This window comes from Equus quagga, chromosome 15 (assembly GCF_021613505.1).
Source record: "Equus quagga isolate Etosha38 chromosome 15, UCLA_HA_Equagga_1.0, whole genome shotgun sequence".
Classification (NCBI taxonomy): domain Eukaryota; kingdom Metazoa; phylum Chordata; class Mammalia; order Perissodactyla; family Equidae; genus Equus; species Equus quagga.
The window spans coordinates 73,016,076-73,035,070 of NC_060281.1; the positions used below are offsets into that span (position 1 = coordinate 73,016,076).

At 44.9% G+C, this 18,995-nt stretch overlaps 1 protein-coding gene across 1 annotated transcript in view; it reads left to right on the forward strand.

Moving 5' to 3' along the window:
* The window catches only part of ALDH2 (aldehyde dehydrogenase 2 family member), a 32,316-nt gene extending 23,497 nt beyond the window's left edge, over positions 1 to 8,819 (forward strand). Inside the window, exons 8-13 of the mRNA XM_046641098.1 lie at positions 366 to 468; positions 1,061 to 1,245; positions 3,981 to 4,145; positions 5,846 to 6,003; positions 7,045 to 7,159; positions 8,409 to 8,819. Of these exons, the coding sequence (XP_046497054.1) occupies positions 366 to 468; positions 1,061 to 1,245; positions 3,981 to 4,145; positions 5,846 to 6,003; positions 7,045 to 7,159; positions 8,409 to 8,441 (759 nt within the window). The 3' untranslated portion in view covers positions 8,442 to 8,819. The remainder of the gene's footprint in view (positions 1 to 365; positions 469 to 1,060; positions 1,246 to 3,980; positions 4,146 to 5,845; positions 6,004 to 7,044; positions 7,160 to 8,408) is intronic.
* The last annotated feature ends 10,176 nt before the right edge of the window (positions 8,820 to 18,995 follow it).

Consider the following 18,995-nt stretch of genomic DNA (forward strand, 5'->3'; position numbering starts at 1 on the left):
AGAGTCGCCCTCCCTCTGAGCCACGGCTCCTGCATTTCTCAATCAAGGAAAAGAGTCGCCCTCCCTCTGAGGCCGTTGTAAGGGTTGAACTTAATGCACACAAAGTACTTAGCACAGTGCCTGGTATGTAGGAGGCACTTAGTAAATAGAAACCACACAGCTATGACTCTGCTCAGGTTGTTATTGTCACTGTCATCCTAGAATCTCAGAAGGGTGAGGCAGCGATGACCAGATTTGGTGAAATTCTCCAGGTCTGTGGTAATCCAGCTACTCCCTCACGTGCTGGGGTCCTCTGTTCTGTGTCTCTCAGAGCACTTGGTTCTTTTTTCCCCATGGAGAGCGTGTCTGTTTCTGCTTTCCTGCAGGTTGGCCACCTAATCCAGGTTGCTGCAGGGAGGAGTAACCTCAAGAAAGTGACCCTGGAGCTGGGAGGAAAAAGCCCCAACATCATCATGTCAGATGCTGACAGTGAGTTTTCATGGGGAGGAGGTCTGCACTGAAGGAGCACTAGCTATCCATACTGTGTTCCACTCACTTCCACAATCCTCAGTGTCCATCGGAATCGGTTTCTGCCCCCAGGGCCTCAGGATGAAGGCCAGACTGCTCAGCGTGCCCTCTGCCTGCATGGCCTCACCTCGGCCTCTCTGCAGCATCTCTCCTCTTTGCTCCCCATAATCCAGCCCGGCTGAGCTGCCTAGTTGCCCAGCCGTGCCTCATGCTTTCTCAGACCAGACTATTCCTCCTCCATCACATCTTTTTTCCTGGTCCTGCTGAGGAGCTCCCAGACTTGCTCTCCTCAAGGAGCCTTCCCTCACCGCCATTGGTCGGCTGGGTTGGGCCTCCGGCCTCCCTCGGCTCCATTACTGCAGCGGGTATGACTGCTGCTCTCTGTGTCTCCACACTCGAGAAGGGAGCAATCGGGTCTGTCTTGTTCCCGCACGGGCTGTGGCACCCAGCAGGCCCTAATGCTGCTGGTGGCGTGGACAGGTTAAGGGGTTAGGTAGCCACCAGGGTCAGGGTTGTCGTCCTCTTCTTCTCACACGCCTTTCTGCCTCCCCAGTGGACTGGGCGGTGGAGCAGGCCCACTTCGCTCTGTTCTTCAACCAGGGCCAGTGCTGCTGTGCAGGTTCCCGGACCTTTGTGCAGGAGGATGTTTACGCTGAGTTTGTGGAGCGCAGCGTTGCCCGGGCCCAGTCTCGTGTGGTTGGGAACCCCTTTGACAGCCAGACCGAGCAGGGGCCACAGGTAATCCTAGCAGCTGGGGGTAGGTCTGAGTGTCCGGAGGTAACGTGGGGAAGCAGAAAGGGCCTTGAACCCGGAGTCATGCAGGCTTGGCTTCAAGTCTCAGCTCTGCCATGTGCCGAGCTGTCTGTCCCTGGGAAGCCACGTGCCTTCTCTGAGCCACCATTCTCTCATCTTTAATGCCCGCCCTTCCTAACTCGCAGGGTGGCTGTGAAGTGGAAATTAATAGTGAAAGCACTTTGTAAATTTGGCACACATAATAAATACTAGGAGTGTCTGTCCAGAAGGGAAGGTGTGTTTTCTGGACCTTGGCCACCATAAAAATGCCTCTGCCTGGACACACCCGGCCCTGTTAGCCATGGTTCTCTCTGTGGGGTGGGGCAGAGGGCCATGGCAGGGCTAGTGGAAGGACTTTATTTCACTTTATACTCTTCTGAGCTGTTTGTTGGATTTAAACATTTTTTTTTTCTTTTTTACCATGAGGGTGTATTCATTTTAATTAATAAAACTATTGTCAGTAATAATTATAATAAAAAGAAACACAGTGCTTCTCTCCACCATTTCCTCTCATGTCCTGGTCCTTTTTCCAGCATGTCTTTAGACCCAGCCTGCCCTGCGCTCACTCTCCATAGGGCCCTGCGCTGGCCTCCTCCAGCCATCCCCTCCCAGGCCTGAAGAGTTCAAGGGGTCAGGAATGCTCCCAGCTCCCACAGGTCCCTGCCCACGTGGCCCTGAGCCCACTTTTGGGGCCCATGGGTGCCTTGCTGCAGGCTCCATCCTCCTGCGGGTGTCTGCATTGCTGGTGTCCACTGCCCAGGCTCTAGGGCTGGCCAAGGCAGCAATTATTTTTTTTTTTAATTGATAGACTTTATTTTTTAGAACAGTTTAGGTTTATAGAAAAATAAGCAAAAAGTACAGAGTTCCCATATATCCCCTAATCCCTCCGCCCCCACCCCCCTAGTTTCCCCTATTATTATTATTATTATTATTATTTTATTTATTTTTTCCTCTTTAAAGATTTTATTTTTCCTTTTTCTCCCCAAAGCCCCCCAGTACATAGTTGTGTATTTTTAGTTGTGGGGCCTTCTAGTTGTGGCATGTGGGATGCCACCTCAGCATGGCTTGATGAGCAGTGCCATGTCCACATCCAGGATTCAAACTGGCGAAACCCTGGGCGGACAAAGCAGAGCCGTGAACTTAACCACTTGGCCAGGGGCCGGCCCCTCCCCTATTATTAACATCGTACATTAGTGTGGTACATTTTTTATAATTGATGAGCCAATACTGATAAACTCTTATTAACTAAAGTCCACAGTGTATTTACCTTAGGGTTCACTCTTGGTGTTGTACATTCTATGGGTTTTGACAAATGAATAAAGACACGTATCCACCATGACCATATCATAGAGAGAAGTTTTACTACCCTCAAAATCCTCTATGCCCCACCCCTACCTCCCAACCCCTGGCAACCACTAATGTTTTTACTGTTGCTATAGTTTCATCTTCTTCAGAATGTCATATAGTGGAATCATACAGTATGTAGCCTTTTCAGACTGGCTTTTTCTTTTTTTCTTTTCAGACTGGTTTTTATTCTGGTGAGGAAGATTGGCCCTGAGTTAACATCTGTTGGCAATCTTCCTCTTTTTGCTTGAGGAAGAGTAGCCCTGGCTTTTTTTACTTAGCAATGTGCATTTAATGTTGCTCTATGTCTTTTTGTGACTTGATAGTGCATTCCTTTTTATGGCTGAAAACTATTCGATTGAATGGATGTACCACATTTTCTTTATCCACCCATCTGTTGATGGATCCTTGGATTGTTTCCACTTTTTGGCTATTGTCAATAGTGTTGCTATGAATCCCTCTCTTTTTCTCTCCTGTTTTTCTTTGTGGTTCGTGGCTCTTTAATTATTAAGGTAATACAAATTTGTATACAAAATTTAATAAAGTATTTAAAGTAAAAAATAAGACCCCCGTGCTCCCCTCCATGTCCATTCCTCACAGGTAACCACACACACAGAGTTATGTTTTCTAAGTTTAACAAAAATAGGATTATATACTATGTATTGTTCTATAAGCTTTTCCCCTTCTTTACAGAATATCTTAGGCTATCTTTCTGTGTCAGTTAGTTCACAGATCTATTATTAATGATGACACAGTATGGATGAACTGTAATTATATTAACAAGCCCCTCGACTGATGTGTACTTAGAATTGTTCCTGTTTCTTACTTTTACAAAGTGCTCCCCAGTGATTCCTTGTTCAGGCCCCTTTGTCACATGTAGAATAAATTCCTAGAATTTCAATAGTTGGGTCAAAGGGTGTGAGTACTTAATTTTTTGACCAATATTAATAAACCACTTGCCAAAAGAGCTACACCAGGTTACAGTCCATTTTTTAAACTGAGATATAATTGACGTATAACAGCCCTTCTATCAGTATAACAGTGTATGTAATATATCCTTACCACCAATGTATTTTCTTACTATTTAAAATTTTTAGTAATGTCATAGTTGAAAAATAAAAACGATGGGTTTGATATGCATTTCTTTGAGGGCTAATGAGGTTGTGATTGAACCTTTTTTCTTAGGTTTTTGGCCATTCCTATTTCCTTGTCCAGTTTTGCTTATTCATGGCCTTGGCCCATTTCCTAGTTGTCTCCTTGCCAGTGTGGTGTGCTAAGCCTGAAGCTAGGAGAGGTCTGGCTCTAGCATCTCTAACTCTGGGCTCTTTATCTCACAGGTGGATGAAACTCAGTTTAATAAGGTCCTTGGCTATATCAAATCTGGGAAGGAAGAGGGGGCGAAGCTGCTGTGTGGTGGAGGGGCAGCTGCTGACCGTGGCTACTTCATCCAGCCCACTGTGTTCGGAGATGTGCAAGATGGCATGACAATCGCAAAGGAGGAGGTTAGCACGGGGCCAGCACTCTGGGGAATGTTCTTAGGAGGAGCAGTGGACAGTTCAGTCCGGCATCTTGACACTGTGACCCAACAGCTGTATTTGGGTCAAATCCTGGCTCTATGCTTAGGACAAATTGTTTACAGTTCACATCTGATCTCATCACTCTTCTCTTCAGCCTCTTATGTCCACCCACTGTCTGGAGATCTTCTAAATTTGCTGGCATAGACTACAGGCCCATCGTGTTCTGGTCCTCTGAGCCATGAGTCAAGGAATGACTTTGCCTGGCCTTTCTTGTGGTCTTCATATAAGCAGGACACTGGATGAGACCAAAGGGCTGACTTCCCCTATAGTGAGATTCCCTTGGTGTACTCCCCCTTGGCACTCATGAACACAGAGCAGAAGCTCTGTCTCATGCACTCATTTCACAAATAATTATTTAATGCTTACTATGTGCCAGTCTCAGACCCTGGGGGTCCAAAGGTATCCAAAATGTGTTTTCTGCCCTCACAGAGTTCAGACTTGCTCCACTTCCCCCAGCTGGATTAAGCCCTTTAGGGGCCCTAAGTAGAAAAAATATTATAATGTCATCCCTTTTCATATATAATTCAAAATGAAATAATATTAGTATGCAACATCAGAGTAAGAAAGTCCAACAGAGTTCTCTTTTCCCATCAGGAATACTTTGATGCTTTTTTTAAAATCTCAAATATCAATTTTCTGGAAGGGTGGAGAGTGGGTGCCTCTGCTTTGCCAGTGCCTGAAGCACATGATGCTGTCTCACAGTCCTTGGTCTAACCATGATGAGCTGGCAGTCTTCTCCCACCTTCGTCTTGATACTCTCCAGTCCTGGAATCAGCCATTTCTTCAAGAAGTCCCAGTTCCTTTTAGTGGAGAAGGGGATCTCGTGAGAAGGGGCACTGGGCGTGCTTGTACCTTGAACTCCATTTCCCTCTTCCTCCCTGCTCCTCACCCCCACTCTGGTTTGGCCACTTTCTGCTCCTGTCGTATCACAGCTTGACTGTCACTTCTGCGCAGCCTTCCCTCATTCCCCTCCTCCCTCAACCCAGTGTGGCCAGGTAGCTCCTCAGGGCTCCCCCAACTCCTTACACTGCTGGGAATAGGTACATTCTCATCACTGATTACACTGTGATCACTTACAGCTCCTTCCCCCCAGTGCTGTCCCCTGAGGTTGCTGAGAGCAGCCACACCCCAACAGCAGCCAGCACACCTGACTCCCATGTCTTCATTTCTAAATCCCATTCTCCACTGGAGGGACCCAGGACCCCTTGAAGAAACGGCTGACTCCAGGAATGGGCAGGGAAAGTACCAGATAACCTGGTATGTCTTGAGAGCCGAGACCCTGTTCACAGTTGGTTCTTTAGCGTCTCCTGTGTGCCTTGCTGAACGACTGACTTAACCTCTTTGACACCAAATCTCTGTGTAACATGCCAGGAACCCCCACCTTGCAGGCCTATTTAGAAATAAGATAAGGTGTGTAAAGCACGCAGCACACAGATGGTAACCAGTCCCCATTAGCTTCCCTCCCTCTGCGTTCCAGTGAGCTTGGGGGCTGTCGTCTCTCTCTGAACTGTCGGGGCATGTCTGGGGCTGTGACCACATCTGGAATCATCTGCTCAGCGCTGTGAAAGCTGGACAGAAGAGGGTTCCCTGTCTGCCACACCCTCCCACTCTGCTCTCTCCCCTAGATCTTCGGGCCAGTGATGCAGATCCTGAAGTTCAAGACCATAGAGGAAGTCGTCGGGAGAGCCAACAATTCCAAGTATGGGCTGGCCGCAGCTGTCTTCACAAAGGACTTGGACAAAGCCAATTATCTGTCCCAAGCCCTCCAGGCTGGCACTGTGTGGTAAGAGCCTCCCATGGCCCCTCAGAACCCAGGAGGGATCCCCAAAGCCAGGATGTTCTGGAACCCAGTGCTCACATCCCAGGGGTGCTGGGCTCAGTTCCTCCTGGGTCAGGGTGTGGTACAGCAGAGAGATTAGAGAGTTCCTGCCCCCCGCCCTCCAGGAGAATAAGCTGCCCTCCAGTGCATATGCCTGTGCAGCTGTTCTTGGGGAAGCAGATGGATGGCTGGGGCTCCTTACCAAGCTGTCACAAGGGCAGGAGACCAGAGCCGAGGGCCTAGACTTGTAACACAAGTTTTAAAAGCTTAGCACCTACTTCACACCCATTAGGATGGCTGCGATTTTAAAATACAGAAAATGCCAAGTGTAGGTGAGGATGTGGAGAAACTGGAACCCTCACATGTTGCTGGTGGGAATGTAAAATGTTGCAGCCACTCTGGAAGACAGTCTGGCTGTCCTTCAATAAGTTAAATGTAGAATTACCACAGGACCCAGCAATGCCACTTGGAGGTATATACCCAAGAGAAATAAAAACCTAAGTGCACACGAAAAAGTGTCCCCGAATGTTCATAGCCAAGCATTCATGATAATCTTCTTGGGGTGACAGAAATATTCTTTATTTGAGGTGGCAGAAATATTCTGGCATTAGTTAGTGGTGATGGCTTGAACGACACTGTGAATACGCTATCAACCACTGAATTGTACACTTTAGAATGGTGTTTCAAATGCAATTAAAATTTAATACATTTAAAAAATGGCAAGAGAAGTTTAGCACCTAGTGAGCAAAAATGATTCATTAGAATGGGAAGCTATCACGTGGTGCACCCTGTTACTGAGATCCATCTGTGACCACATCATGAAGGATAAAGATGATTGACAGCTTTATTTCATGCGGCATGCTTTGGACTCCTACATGGCTCATTATTACTATGGTTCTACCCATCCATTTTTTCTCAATAAAATTTTAGAGTGATACAGGAGGCCCAAGGGGTGTGACATGGATTCCCTTTGAATTACTTCTGAAAACTTGTTTCAAACTATAGGATCAACTGCTATGACGTGTTTGGGGCCCAGTCACCATTTGGTGGCTACAAGATGTCTGGGAACGGCCGGGAGCTGGGAGAGTATGGCCTGCAGGCATACACCGAGGTGAAAACTGTGAGTATGGGCACCTTCTCAGCCCTTTCCGTCATGAAAGTCCATCAGTATTTATCACTAGTTTCTTGTTTTAAGCCAGAGAAGCTACAAAAGAGGGTAACGGCCCAGTCTCTGCTCTGTCCTGTGAGAAGGAACTGAGACTCGACCACTACTATGCCCGCATAGTCCTTCGCTGGGCTTTGTTGTACACCAAGTTCCTGTAAAACCTGAGAGGGAGGAAAGACCCAGCAGGGCAAAGCAGCGAGGAAAAGCTTCTAATGAGAATGAAGTTACTACGAGGCATTAGATGTCAAGGGCCATAAATATACCCATATCCATACCCAACTTTAGTGGTAGGAATATAGCCTGAAGAACTAAGCAGAAATACAAGGAAAGTGTTATTTCCAGAAATATTCATCACAGCGTTATCTAAGAGGGAGAAATCAGATGCAAATTATGGAACACCCAAATCATGGAGTAGTTAATAGCCATTAAAATAGTTTTGCAGAATTTTGATATAGAAAATGCTCATCTTTTAAAGTAAAAAAGCAGATACAAAGTAATATATGTAGTGTAAGTCCAAGTTAAAAACTATATATGCGTATATATAGATACTCAGATATCTTTATGAAAAAAGAAAGACACTAAAGTGAAAATGATTTTCTCTCTACGATGAACATTAATTACAGTTTAGCCAGGAAACATACTTGCAAGTGATAGTCACAGAAAAGAGAGGGGCTGGCCCGGTGGCCGAGTAGTTAAGTTCGCACACTCGGCTTCAGCAGCCCAGGGTTTCGCCGGTTCGGATCCTGGGCATGGACCTAGCACCGTTCATCAAGCCATGCTGAGGCGGTGTCCCACATGCCCCAACTAGAAGGACCCACAACGTATTATACAACTATATACCGGGGGGCTTTGGGGAGAAGAAGGAAAAATAAAATCTTTAAAGAAAAGAGAAATGGGCTGAGTTGGGAATGTGCCGTGTAGGATGTTGAGCAGCATCCCTGCCTTTTACCTGCTAGATGCCAGTAGCAACCCCAACCCCCTCCACCCCGGGACGGTCACAAATGTTTGGGTTAAGGGGAGGGAGGCAGAGTGTGATCTCATACAGAACAGAGCTCCAGCAGTTCCTGGGATTGGCCAGAGGGGGATTGAGATGTTGGAAGTAAGGCGAGCCCTTCTGTTGATAGGCGGGCAACACCCAGCTGAGGGTGCCTGCAGACGCCAGGGAAACATGCAGATTTAACACCTTCTCTGTACTCTCTTCCAGGTCACAATCAAAGTTCCTCAGAAGAACTCATAAAGAACCACGCCGGCTTCCTTACTCACCCAGTGACAAAAGTTCAGTGAGATGAGCAACAAAACCAAGAAAAAGGACGCTTGCATGCTAAAAGTCTCAAAAGAGAAATTCTCCCACAAAATCTCTCGGATCAAGAAAGTCCCAGAATTTGAATCAATAAATAGGGTGGGTTTGAGGTCAGGAGTGCTACTAGCCTTCAGGGTGATTTTTCAAAAATAGATTCAGTGAATGTCTCATCCTGTCCATCTGATACACTTCTGTAACTTGCCTTTATGGGGGAAGAAAAAGCCATTGTTTAAAATTGTATTAATATTGAGGCAATAGCTAGCACCTTGCTTTGTATTCTGGACTAAAGCTCATTAAAAACAATGCTGCTCTTCACTTTTTGGGTAACTCTTCTTCCATCTCGATAACCCAAGGAAACACTGCCAACAGGTATGTCAACTCCTCTGTGCGAATGTCATGTTATATACAACTCCCGCCCGTCCCCTACTGTGGGTAAAACAGCCTTTGTTTCCTGCGTGTAGTTAACAGATCTCTGTGGTCTGTCCACCTGTGGCAGGCCCTGTGCTAGGCCCTTACTAGGCACTAGAGATGACACTTAAGCAAGACCTCCCAGCCCCGTCCTCAGAGAGGGGGAGGTAAACTGGGAAAGATATACTTGCCTCAGTATTTTAAGTTCAAAAACTTGGTCAGATCACGAACGGATAAAGATGTGGATATATACACAATGGAATACTGCTCAGCCATAAGAAAAGATGAAATCTTGGGGGCCGGCCCGGTGGTGCAGCAGTTAAGTTTGCACGTTCCGCTGCTTGGCGGCCAAGGGTTCGCCAGTTCAGATCCTGGGTGCAGACATGGCACCATTTGGCAAGCCATACTGTCGTAGGTGTCCCACGTATAAAGTAGAGGAAGATGGGGATGGATGTTAGCTCAGGGCGAGTCTTCCTCAGTGAAAAGAGGAGGATTTGCAGTAGTTAGCTCAGGGCTAATCTTCCTCAAAAAAAAAAAGATGAAATCTTGTCATTTGTGACAACACGGATGGACTTTGAGGGTATTATGCTAAGCGAAATAAGTCAAAGGGAGAAAGTCAAATACTGTATGATCTCACTCATAAATAGAATATAAAAATAACAAACACACAGAGACAGATTGGACTGGTGGCTACCAGAGGGGAAGAGGGGAGGGAGGAAGGCGGAAGGGGTGATCAGGCATGCGTGTGGTGACGGATTGTAATTAGTCTCTGGGTGGTGAACACGATGTAATCTACACAGAAATCAAAATATATAATGATGTACACCTGAAATTTATATAATGTTATAAACCAATATTACCTCAGTAAAAAGAAATTAAAACAACGTGGTCAGACCTGATCAAAAAATGGGCAGGGGACATGAACAGACATTTCTCCAAAGAAGATATACGGATGGCCAATAGACACATGAAAAGATGTTCATCGTCACTAATCATCAGGGAAATGCAAATCAAAACTACACTAAGATATCACCTTATACCTGTTAGAATGGCAAAAATATCCAAAACAAAAAGTGACAAATGTTGGAGAGGTTGTGGAGAAAAAGGAACCCTCATACACTGTTGGTGGGAATGCAAACTGGTGCAGCCACTAGGGAAAACAGTATGGAGATTTCTCAAAAAATTAAAAATAGAAATACCTTACGACCCAGCCATCCCACTACTGGGTATCTATCCAAAGAACCTGAAATCAGCAATTCCAAGAGTCCCATGCACCCCTATGTTCATCGTAGCATTATTTACAGTAGCCAAGACATGGAAGCAACCTAAGTGCCCATCAACTGATGATTGGATAAAGATATGGTATATGTATACAACGGAATACTACTCAGCCATAAAAAAGAACAAAATCGTCCCAGTCACAACATGGATGGACCTTGAGGGTATTATGGTAAGTGAAATATGCCGGATAGAGAAAGACGAACTCTGTATGACTCCACTCATAGGTGGTAGTTAACATATAGACAAAGAACTGATCGGTGGTTACCAGGGGAAAGGGGGGATGGGGGGAGGGCACAAAGGGTGAAGTGGTGCACCTACAACATGACTAACAATAATGTATAACAGTAATTTCACAAGGTTGTTAACTATCATAATCTTAATAAAAAAAAGTAATTGGATAGAGAATTAGCCAAACAATTTAAAAAAAACTTGTACTGTTCTAGAAAAATGGGATGAATGATAGATATAAATTAAATAAGTTAAATAATTGTCCCAGCTCATTATTATATCATCATCTTAATAAAAAGGAAAATAAAAAAGTGGTCAGACCAAATGAGACCCACTCATGCTGAACCAATTTCATAAGAGATTAATTTGGGAACCAGATGTCAATTTACTCATTTTAAGTGAGGTCTGTATTTCCAAGTAACCAGATCTTTTGAACCTAAAAACTGCCATCCTTTAGTCAAGGTACCTGGTGAATCAGTAATTAGTGTTAGTAAATTGGGAATCAAAAGATTCCTTGGGGAACAGCAGAATTGGAGCAAAAAGAGTTGAATCGCAGTAATAGTTTGTGATCATTTTTGGGTCACAGATTCCTTTATCCTTTCCTAAGAAGAAAAACATGCCTTCTGTATAATTTTTGCGGATACTGTCAGGGAGTGATAAAGCTCACTGGTTGACCCCTGGCCTTATTTCCCTCAGGCTCAGCCATGTTTGATAAACGATCCCTACTCCACTAAAGACTAATCTGACTTATTTGAATAGCGCTACACAATTTTTGTCATACATGCACATACCTGTACTATCATTTACTTTTTTCTTTAAATCAACTCTTATTTAGACAAATTTTTAAAAACTTTGCCATACATTAAACAATAGCATTTATCTGACATAAACAGAAGGCATTATAACAATGATAAAAGTAAAACAATGTTACTAAATTTAAAATGATGAAATACAAGTAAATCTAATCATTTAGATTAGATATTAGATAGGAGTAAATCTAATCATTATACAACTGTTCACACTGAAATAAGTGTCCCTCAATGAGAAGACTAGGATTTTATGACCAGTCGGCAGTAACAGGATATCCCTGTCACTGGTGGGATCCCTATAGTGCTCCAAAAAGTGTTGCCAAGAACCCATTTGGGGCAAATTGGAAAAAACAGAGAAATGTAATGTTTCCCGCCTCTGAGCCCTGTGAATCAGACTCACTGTGATTGTAAGAGAATCCGCTCTTTACACTGATGAATAACAGAGGAAATGCTAGCTATGAAGAAAGGTCTATAATGTAGACTTTGACATCCTAGACACTTGTTAATCTCTGTGCTTTTAGTGCCAGGAACCAGTGAGAACCTTAAGTAGCTGTCTGAAGCAAAAGCAAAGTTCTCAGGTTATGAACAACCTAATCTCTCTGGGTATTTGGATGTGGGTCAGTCACAGGAGTATTGGGTGTAAACTGCTGCTTCTGCCTTGAGCCTCGCTGAGTGCCCAAGAGGAAATGGGCAGCCCCTGGCTGAATGAGGACACAAGGAACTTCAAGCAGCCTGAAGAACCTGGCTGAGGAGGCATTTTCTGAGTGTAGGCACCACCTTGTGGACAAAATGTACAACTACAGCGCTATCCTCTGGGAGAGCAGGTGGATACCTGCTGGTGTCTTTCAAAGATCGTGTTGTACACAACACGACTGTACACCTGCAACAGCTGGCAGGCAAAGCAATGAGGGAATCAAGAGGCCAGGGTCATGTACCCGAAATCATTAAAAACAGAGATTCCAACAAAAACTTGTATACAAGTGTTCACAGCAGTACTATTCACAATAGCCACAAGGTGGAAACAACCCAAATGTCCATCAATGGATGAATGGATAAACAAAATGAAAAAAAAAGTCGTTATACACATAATGGAATATTATTCAACCATAAAAAGGAATGAAGCCCTGATACATACTATAGCATAGATGAACCTCAAAAACATGCTAAGTGAAAGAAGCCAGCACAAAAGTCACATATTGTATGATTCCATATACATGAAATGTCCAGAATAGGCAAATCCATAGAGTTGGAAAGTAGATTGTATTTCATTATTTTAAATTTAGTAACATTGTTTTACTTTTATCATTGTTATAATGCCTTCTATTTATGGCAGATAAAAAAATAAAGCAACCAGGGTCACAGAGCTGTTTGGGGTAACTTGTGCAAGCTGTGTAACCTCTGGGCCCTCATTTCCTTAAGATCCCTACAGTCATTTCCAGCTCTCACTCAGCTACTTTGTGAAAGGGAAAAGGGAACCGATATTTATTTATTTACATTGATTTTATTAACCTTTTTTGAAAAGGAAGTAAGTACACATGGTAAAAAAAATTTCAGGGGCCGGCCCCGTGGCCAAGTGGTTAACTTCCCACGCTCCGCTTCGGCGGCCCAGGGTTTCACTGGTTTGGATCCTGGGCGTGGACATGGCACCACTCCTCAGGCCACGCTGAGACGGCATCCCACATGCCACAACTAGAAGGACCCACAACTAAAATATACAACTGTGTACTGGGGGGATTTGGGGAGAAAAAGCAGAAAGAAAAAAAAAGATTGGCAACAGTTGTTAGCTCAGGTGCCAATCCTAAAAAAAAAATCAGTGAAATATAAATCTGGCTCCCAATTTTGTGGCCCTAAGGAGAAATATTTATTTTGCACCTACTAAACGCCAGGTGACGCTGATGCTGCTGATCTGGAGGCCACACTTTGAGAACCAATGCTCTAGAAAAAAGTACATTAGGTCGTTCTTTGATCCTTCCACATGGAGGAAACCCTCATCTCCTTAATATGACAGGGATCAAAACTCCCTTCAGAAAAATTTGTGTTTGCTTTTTACTTTTTATTTTGAAATTATTTCAAATTTACAGAAGTTTTAAGATAGTACAAGAATCTCTCATATACTCTACCCAGATTCATCCATTTTTCACGTTTCCTCATTTGCTCTCGCGTTCCTTCCTCCCCTTCTCGCCTCCTGGATACGTTTTCTTTTTTGCTGGGCCATCTATGAAGGCTGCAGGCACCATGCCATTTGCCTCCTAGTACTTTGTTGCATGTGAGCCTTTACTTTGGATATTCTCCTACATTACCACAGTTCAGTTACCAAATTCGGGAACTTTAATTTGATCCACATTGATAGGATACTTGTGTTGAGGGACAGGATTATCTTGGGGGAAGCAGGTGACATCTCCTGGTCCTACTCTGCCTCCTCGGAGACTCACACACTAGCCATAGGCCAGGAAGAGGGCCCTCACTCAACCATGCTGGCACTCTGATCTCAGACTTTCATCGTCCAGAACTGGGAGAAATAAATTTGTTATTTATAAACCACCGAGCTTATGGCATTTTGTTACAGCAGTCCGCACAGATGAAGACAGCATCTGATCTTCGCGCACTTCTGCCTCTACTGACCCCGCTCTCCAATCCCATTGCCAGGGGTGGGAGTAAGGATATCAGTTCTGTATATCACCTGCCAATTGTAATGATGATCATGACAATAATAATAATAACGGTAATAATGATAAGAATAATGGTTTATTTTTAAAGCTACATCAAAACGTCATGTACTGGTAAATCTGAGGTAATCTCTGTTTCGTGTCTTAGCTGGAAAGTTAGAACTACAGTTATCAAATGATATATAATTCTCTGGAAATTGTGTCTTTTCAGAATCCCAATTTCCATCTGGGCTTCAAAAGGCTACCAAGTGAAGTTGCTGTTTAGTGGGTACAGAGTTTCAGTTTTACAAGATGAGAAGTTCTGGAGATTGTACAATAATGTGAATATATTTTAAAGCGACTGAACTATACACTTAGAAACGGTTAAGATGGTAAATTTTGTCATACATTTTCTACCACAATAAGAAAACAACTTTTTAAAAGGTTACCAAGTAAGACATCTGAGAAGCTGTCCCAGGAGAGGGATGATGTTTCTGTGGCTCCCAAAGGAGAGGCCTGAGCCAGCCAGCAAACAATGAGGGAAGCAAGCAAGCAATGGGCAGCCCTGTGCGTGGGAGGGTTCAGGCCAGGTGACGGGAAGTGTTCCAGCGGGCCTGCAGAGCGCCAGCAGGGATGCTGTGGAAACGCAGAGCTGCACTGTGAGCACAGGGTTGGCCTTGATGATTGCTAGGGTCCCTTCCAACCCTGAGAGGCTGAAGGATGTGAGCTAAGTTCAGCAAAAGCTAGAACTTCTATTCAGAGACTGTCACATTGTATTATGATATATGTAAGGCACAAAAATTTAGGTGGTAAAACCAGTGCATGCTCTCACACTATAAAAGAATATAACTGCATGTGACCTTTCTGGTAGGAATCCACTGCTAAAAACTCACTGAAGAAAACAATTGGACAAGTGTGCAAAGCATGTTAGGCAAGAGCACTACTTGCAATAGCAGGAAACTTCAAACAACTTAAATGTCCGTTAAGAAAACCAGTGACCACTCGGAGGTATTCAGAGGGATGACACATCACTTTGAGTGTCAAGCAGAAGGGAGATGTTTGGGGAAGGATGTGGGACAGGAAGTACAGTGAGAGACAGGAACTCTGCTTCTCTCCACAGCCTTCTCTCTGCAGACTGGCTTTCACCACTTTAACTGCCTCAGCCTGGACAACACAACCCACAACTGGCTTAATGTTCCAGTCTCAATTCCCAGGAGCCTCCGATGGGAGGCCTAGCTTGGGTCAGATGTCCGTTCCTGAGCGAGTCAGCAGTGGCTGGAAGATGGGGTCACACGGCACTCACTTGTAGATAGGCCCATCCCCTAAGCAGGGGCTGTTGGGTGATGGGCAATCTGGAGGTGCCTACACTCACTCATCAGTGTGGTCCAGGACCAACTGGCAGCATCTGAATCACCGGACAGCTTCTTCGCAATGCAGAATCCTAGGTTCTACCCCACAACTAATGAATCAGAATCTGGATTTTAAAAAGGTCCTCAGGGGTTGGCATGTGCGTTAAAGTTTGAGGGACACTGGTTTATCACAAGAAACGACAGTTGGCTCCCAATTTTTTTCTTCCTTCCCTCCCTCCCTCCCTTTCCTTATTAAAACAGCTTTATTGAGATAGAATTCACCCACCATACTATTCAACCATTTAAAATGTACAATTCAATTTTTTTTGGTATGTTCACAGAATTGTGCATCTATCACCACAATAGATTTTAGAACATTTTCATTGCTCTAAAAAGAAACCCGTGGGGCTGGCCCCGTGGCCGAGTGGTTAAGTTCGCGCGCTCCGCTGCAGGCGGCCCAGTGTTTCGTCGGTTCGAATCCTGGGCGCGGACATGGCACTGCTCGTCAGACCACGCTGAGGCAGCGTCCCACATGCCACAACTAGAGGAACCCACAACGAAAAATACACAACTATGTACCGGGGGGCTTTGGGGAGAAAAAGGAAAAAAAATAAAATCTTTAAAAAAAAAAAAAAAAGAAACCCGTACTCCTTGGCTGTCATCCACTAATCCCACCCACTCCCCCCACCCCAGCCCTCAGCAATCACTAATTTACTTTCTCTCTAGAGATTTGCCTATTCTGGACATTGCACATAGATGGAGTCATACAGTATGTGAACTTTTGTGTCTGGCTTCTTTCACTTAGTGTAAGGTTTTCAAGCTTCATGCATGGTGTAGCATGGATCAGCACTTCACTCCTTTTTATTGCCGAATACCATATCCCTATGTGGACGTATCACATGTCGTTTTACCATTCATCTGTTGTTTTCACTTTTTGGCTATTATGCATCATGCTGCTAAGAACATTCACATACAAGTTTTTGCATGGACGTGTTTTCACTTCTCTTGGCTTAGACTTCTAAAAAGAAAGAAAAAGTCACATAACGGAAACTCAGATGTGACCGTGCCCAGCTTCTGCTATTGCCCAGTGCTAACCTTGAAACAGGACGCAGAATTTTAAATCCTCACCAGAGCAAACCTTACTGCAGAGTTCCGGAGGGTCAAGGGGGAGTGACACATCACCTGGGGCTCAGCCTATCACTCCTGTCCTTTCCCACCTCTCCTCTCCTCAAGAGCACCCCCTTCCCTAGCCCAGGAGTTTCCTGTTCCTTGTTCCCCTCCCTCCACAGCCCTCCTCCTCCTCTCTCCCTCCACTCCCCTGCGCCATCCTTCCCTAACGCACAGCAAACCAGCTGGGTACGATCTGCGCCCTCTCACCCACCCCTACCTTGTCAGCAAATCCAGGACCCTTCTCGGGGAACAGCAGTTGTTGTAAATGATAAATAATTTTCCTGCCACAAACAATTGTAGTTCCTGCTAGTCTGCACATACTTGACTATGTCACATACAACAACCACACACATTGACAAGCGCATATAAAAACATCTGAAGAACACTAAGTTCTGTGTCAATAATAAGCCTTCGAGTTCTCTTTCATACCATCGTTCATTAATTATTAATTACAACGAGAAGCATGGCTTTTATCCAGAATCTTTAGTAACTTCCTTTTTTTCACCTGTTCTACTAGGAGCATCTTTCATTTCAGTCACATAATAGGCCTCTCTCGTTCCTTTCAACGGCTACACTGTTACTCAATGTCTAAATATATCATAAGCTATTGAACCAACCCCCATTAATGGATGTTCAGGTTATATTACTTTTACAACCAGCAAACGCAATAGGGAGATTGTCACTTTGAAAAATCATAGTTAAAAAAAGACGACACACTACCACAACAGAAAACCAGTGTTCCAGTAGGTCTTGATGCTGATTTCCAGTTCGTTACTGGAACTTTCATGTAACCTGGAGGTGGAGTCCCCCTGGAGTGTGAGGATTAGTGGGCCTCTGGACATCTATTACTTCCATAAAAATGAGCAAAGCATCTGTGTTCTGACTGATGACGTTCACCAGAGCCTGTGACTGCCCTGAGGGATTCCAGGACTTGTCCGAGCCTGAGCAGAGCTTGACTGCAGGGAGCGCCAGCTATCCTGTGGATCTGATAACCCCACTATTCTTTCGAGCACTGCATTCTAGAGCTTCTCGTTCACTCTGCTTGCTACAGTAAACATGCTGCTCCTTTTACTCATTACAATGTCTTCTACCACCAGGGCTGGTCCCTACCCCACGTCTCCTCTGGAATGGTACTCATAGCTCGTTTCCTTTAGGACGCTGGGTATCCCACCTCTGGCCCCAAGTGCCTCGCCTCCTCCTTTGAACTACCTTCCTACCTACTACACACTTGTACATATTGCTATGTTATGCTGTATTCGATCCACTTCCTTCCTCAGAGCGAGAAGCCTTGGATGGTAGAGACCAGCTCTGTGTCCCCAGAGTAGGCACCCAACGAATGTGTTACAACGGCCTGAAGTGGTATGGAAGAAACTGTACTGGGCTCACCCAAAAAACCATACTGGGGCATTACTGAAGGACTGCACTACTCTAAACTCAAGTAACGTGGGCCTGGGACCTGGAGGCATGGAAAACGGACTCTCAAGGTTGAAGAGGGTGACTGTGGGAGCTTGAAAACCTTGCTAGTCAAAGTCAGGGTCCAACAGCATCGACATCACCTGGGCACTTGTTATAAATGCAGAAACTCAGACCCCAGCTCAGACCCAGTAAACCCGACTCTGCATTTGACTCTGTGTGCACATTAAGGTTTTGGAAGTGCTACACTAGAAGAGGCGGTGCCAGACCTTAAGAGCAACTGATTTTATTCCTTTTTTTTTTTTTTGAGGAAGATTAGCCCTGAGCTAACTGCTGCCAATCCTCTTCTTTTTGCTGAGGAGGACTGGCCCTCAGCTAACATCCGTGCTCATCCTCCTCTACTTTATATGTGGGACGTCTACCACAGCATGGCGTGCCAGGCGGTGCCATGTCCGCACCTGTGATCGGAACCGGCGAACCCTCGGCTGCCGATGCAGAATGTGTGAACTCAACCGCTGCGCCACCCGGCCGGCCCCTGATTTTATTCTTGTCCTGAGGAGGTGACGCGACTCCAGAGGAAGGTGGAGTAGCACATTGCAGCAACCCTCACCTCAGCTATGTCAGGTGGTACCCAGGAGGGAAAGTGGGCAGTGGCAAGAGAACAGGGTCTGTCCTCCATTCTAGGATTAACCGCCACTTAACCAGCTGAATAATCCAGCCCATGGCTGGGCCCACAGAGGTCCTCAATAAATATTTTTGGATGAATTACTGAAAATTGATAAAGTCTAATTAACCTTAGTCTCGTTTCCTCGTCTGTAAAATGGGGATGATGATAATCACAGCACCCACCTCCGGGTGCTGTGAGGAAGTTAATGAGATAAAGGAAGTGAAAGTTACTATAAAGGTGTCAGTTCCTATCATGGAGTACAGCTTGGGTTCTGCGGAGTTTTTGGAAAGGAGATAGCTGTGTTTCCCCAAAAGCCGGCTGCAGTTATAAGGTGCTATGCGGCAGGCAAGTAAGTGCAAACTTGGTTTCAGGGAAGAGTACTGGAAAAGAGTTAACCAAAGCAGCCTCTGGTGGTGGGCTCATAGGAGATATTCACTTTCTGCATTAAATCCTATATTGTTCAACTTTTAAAAAATAATGACATACACGATGCTTGTGAAATTGGAAAAGAACCCTCACTA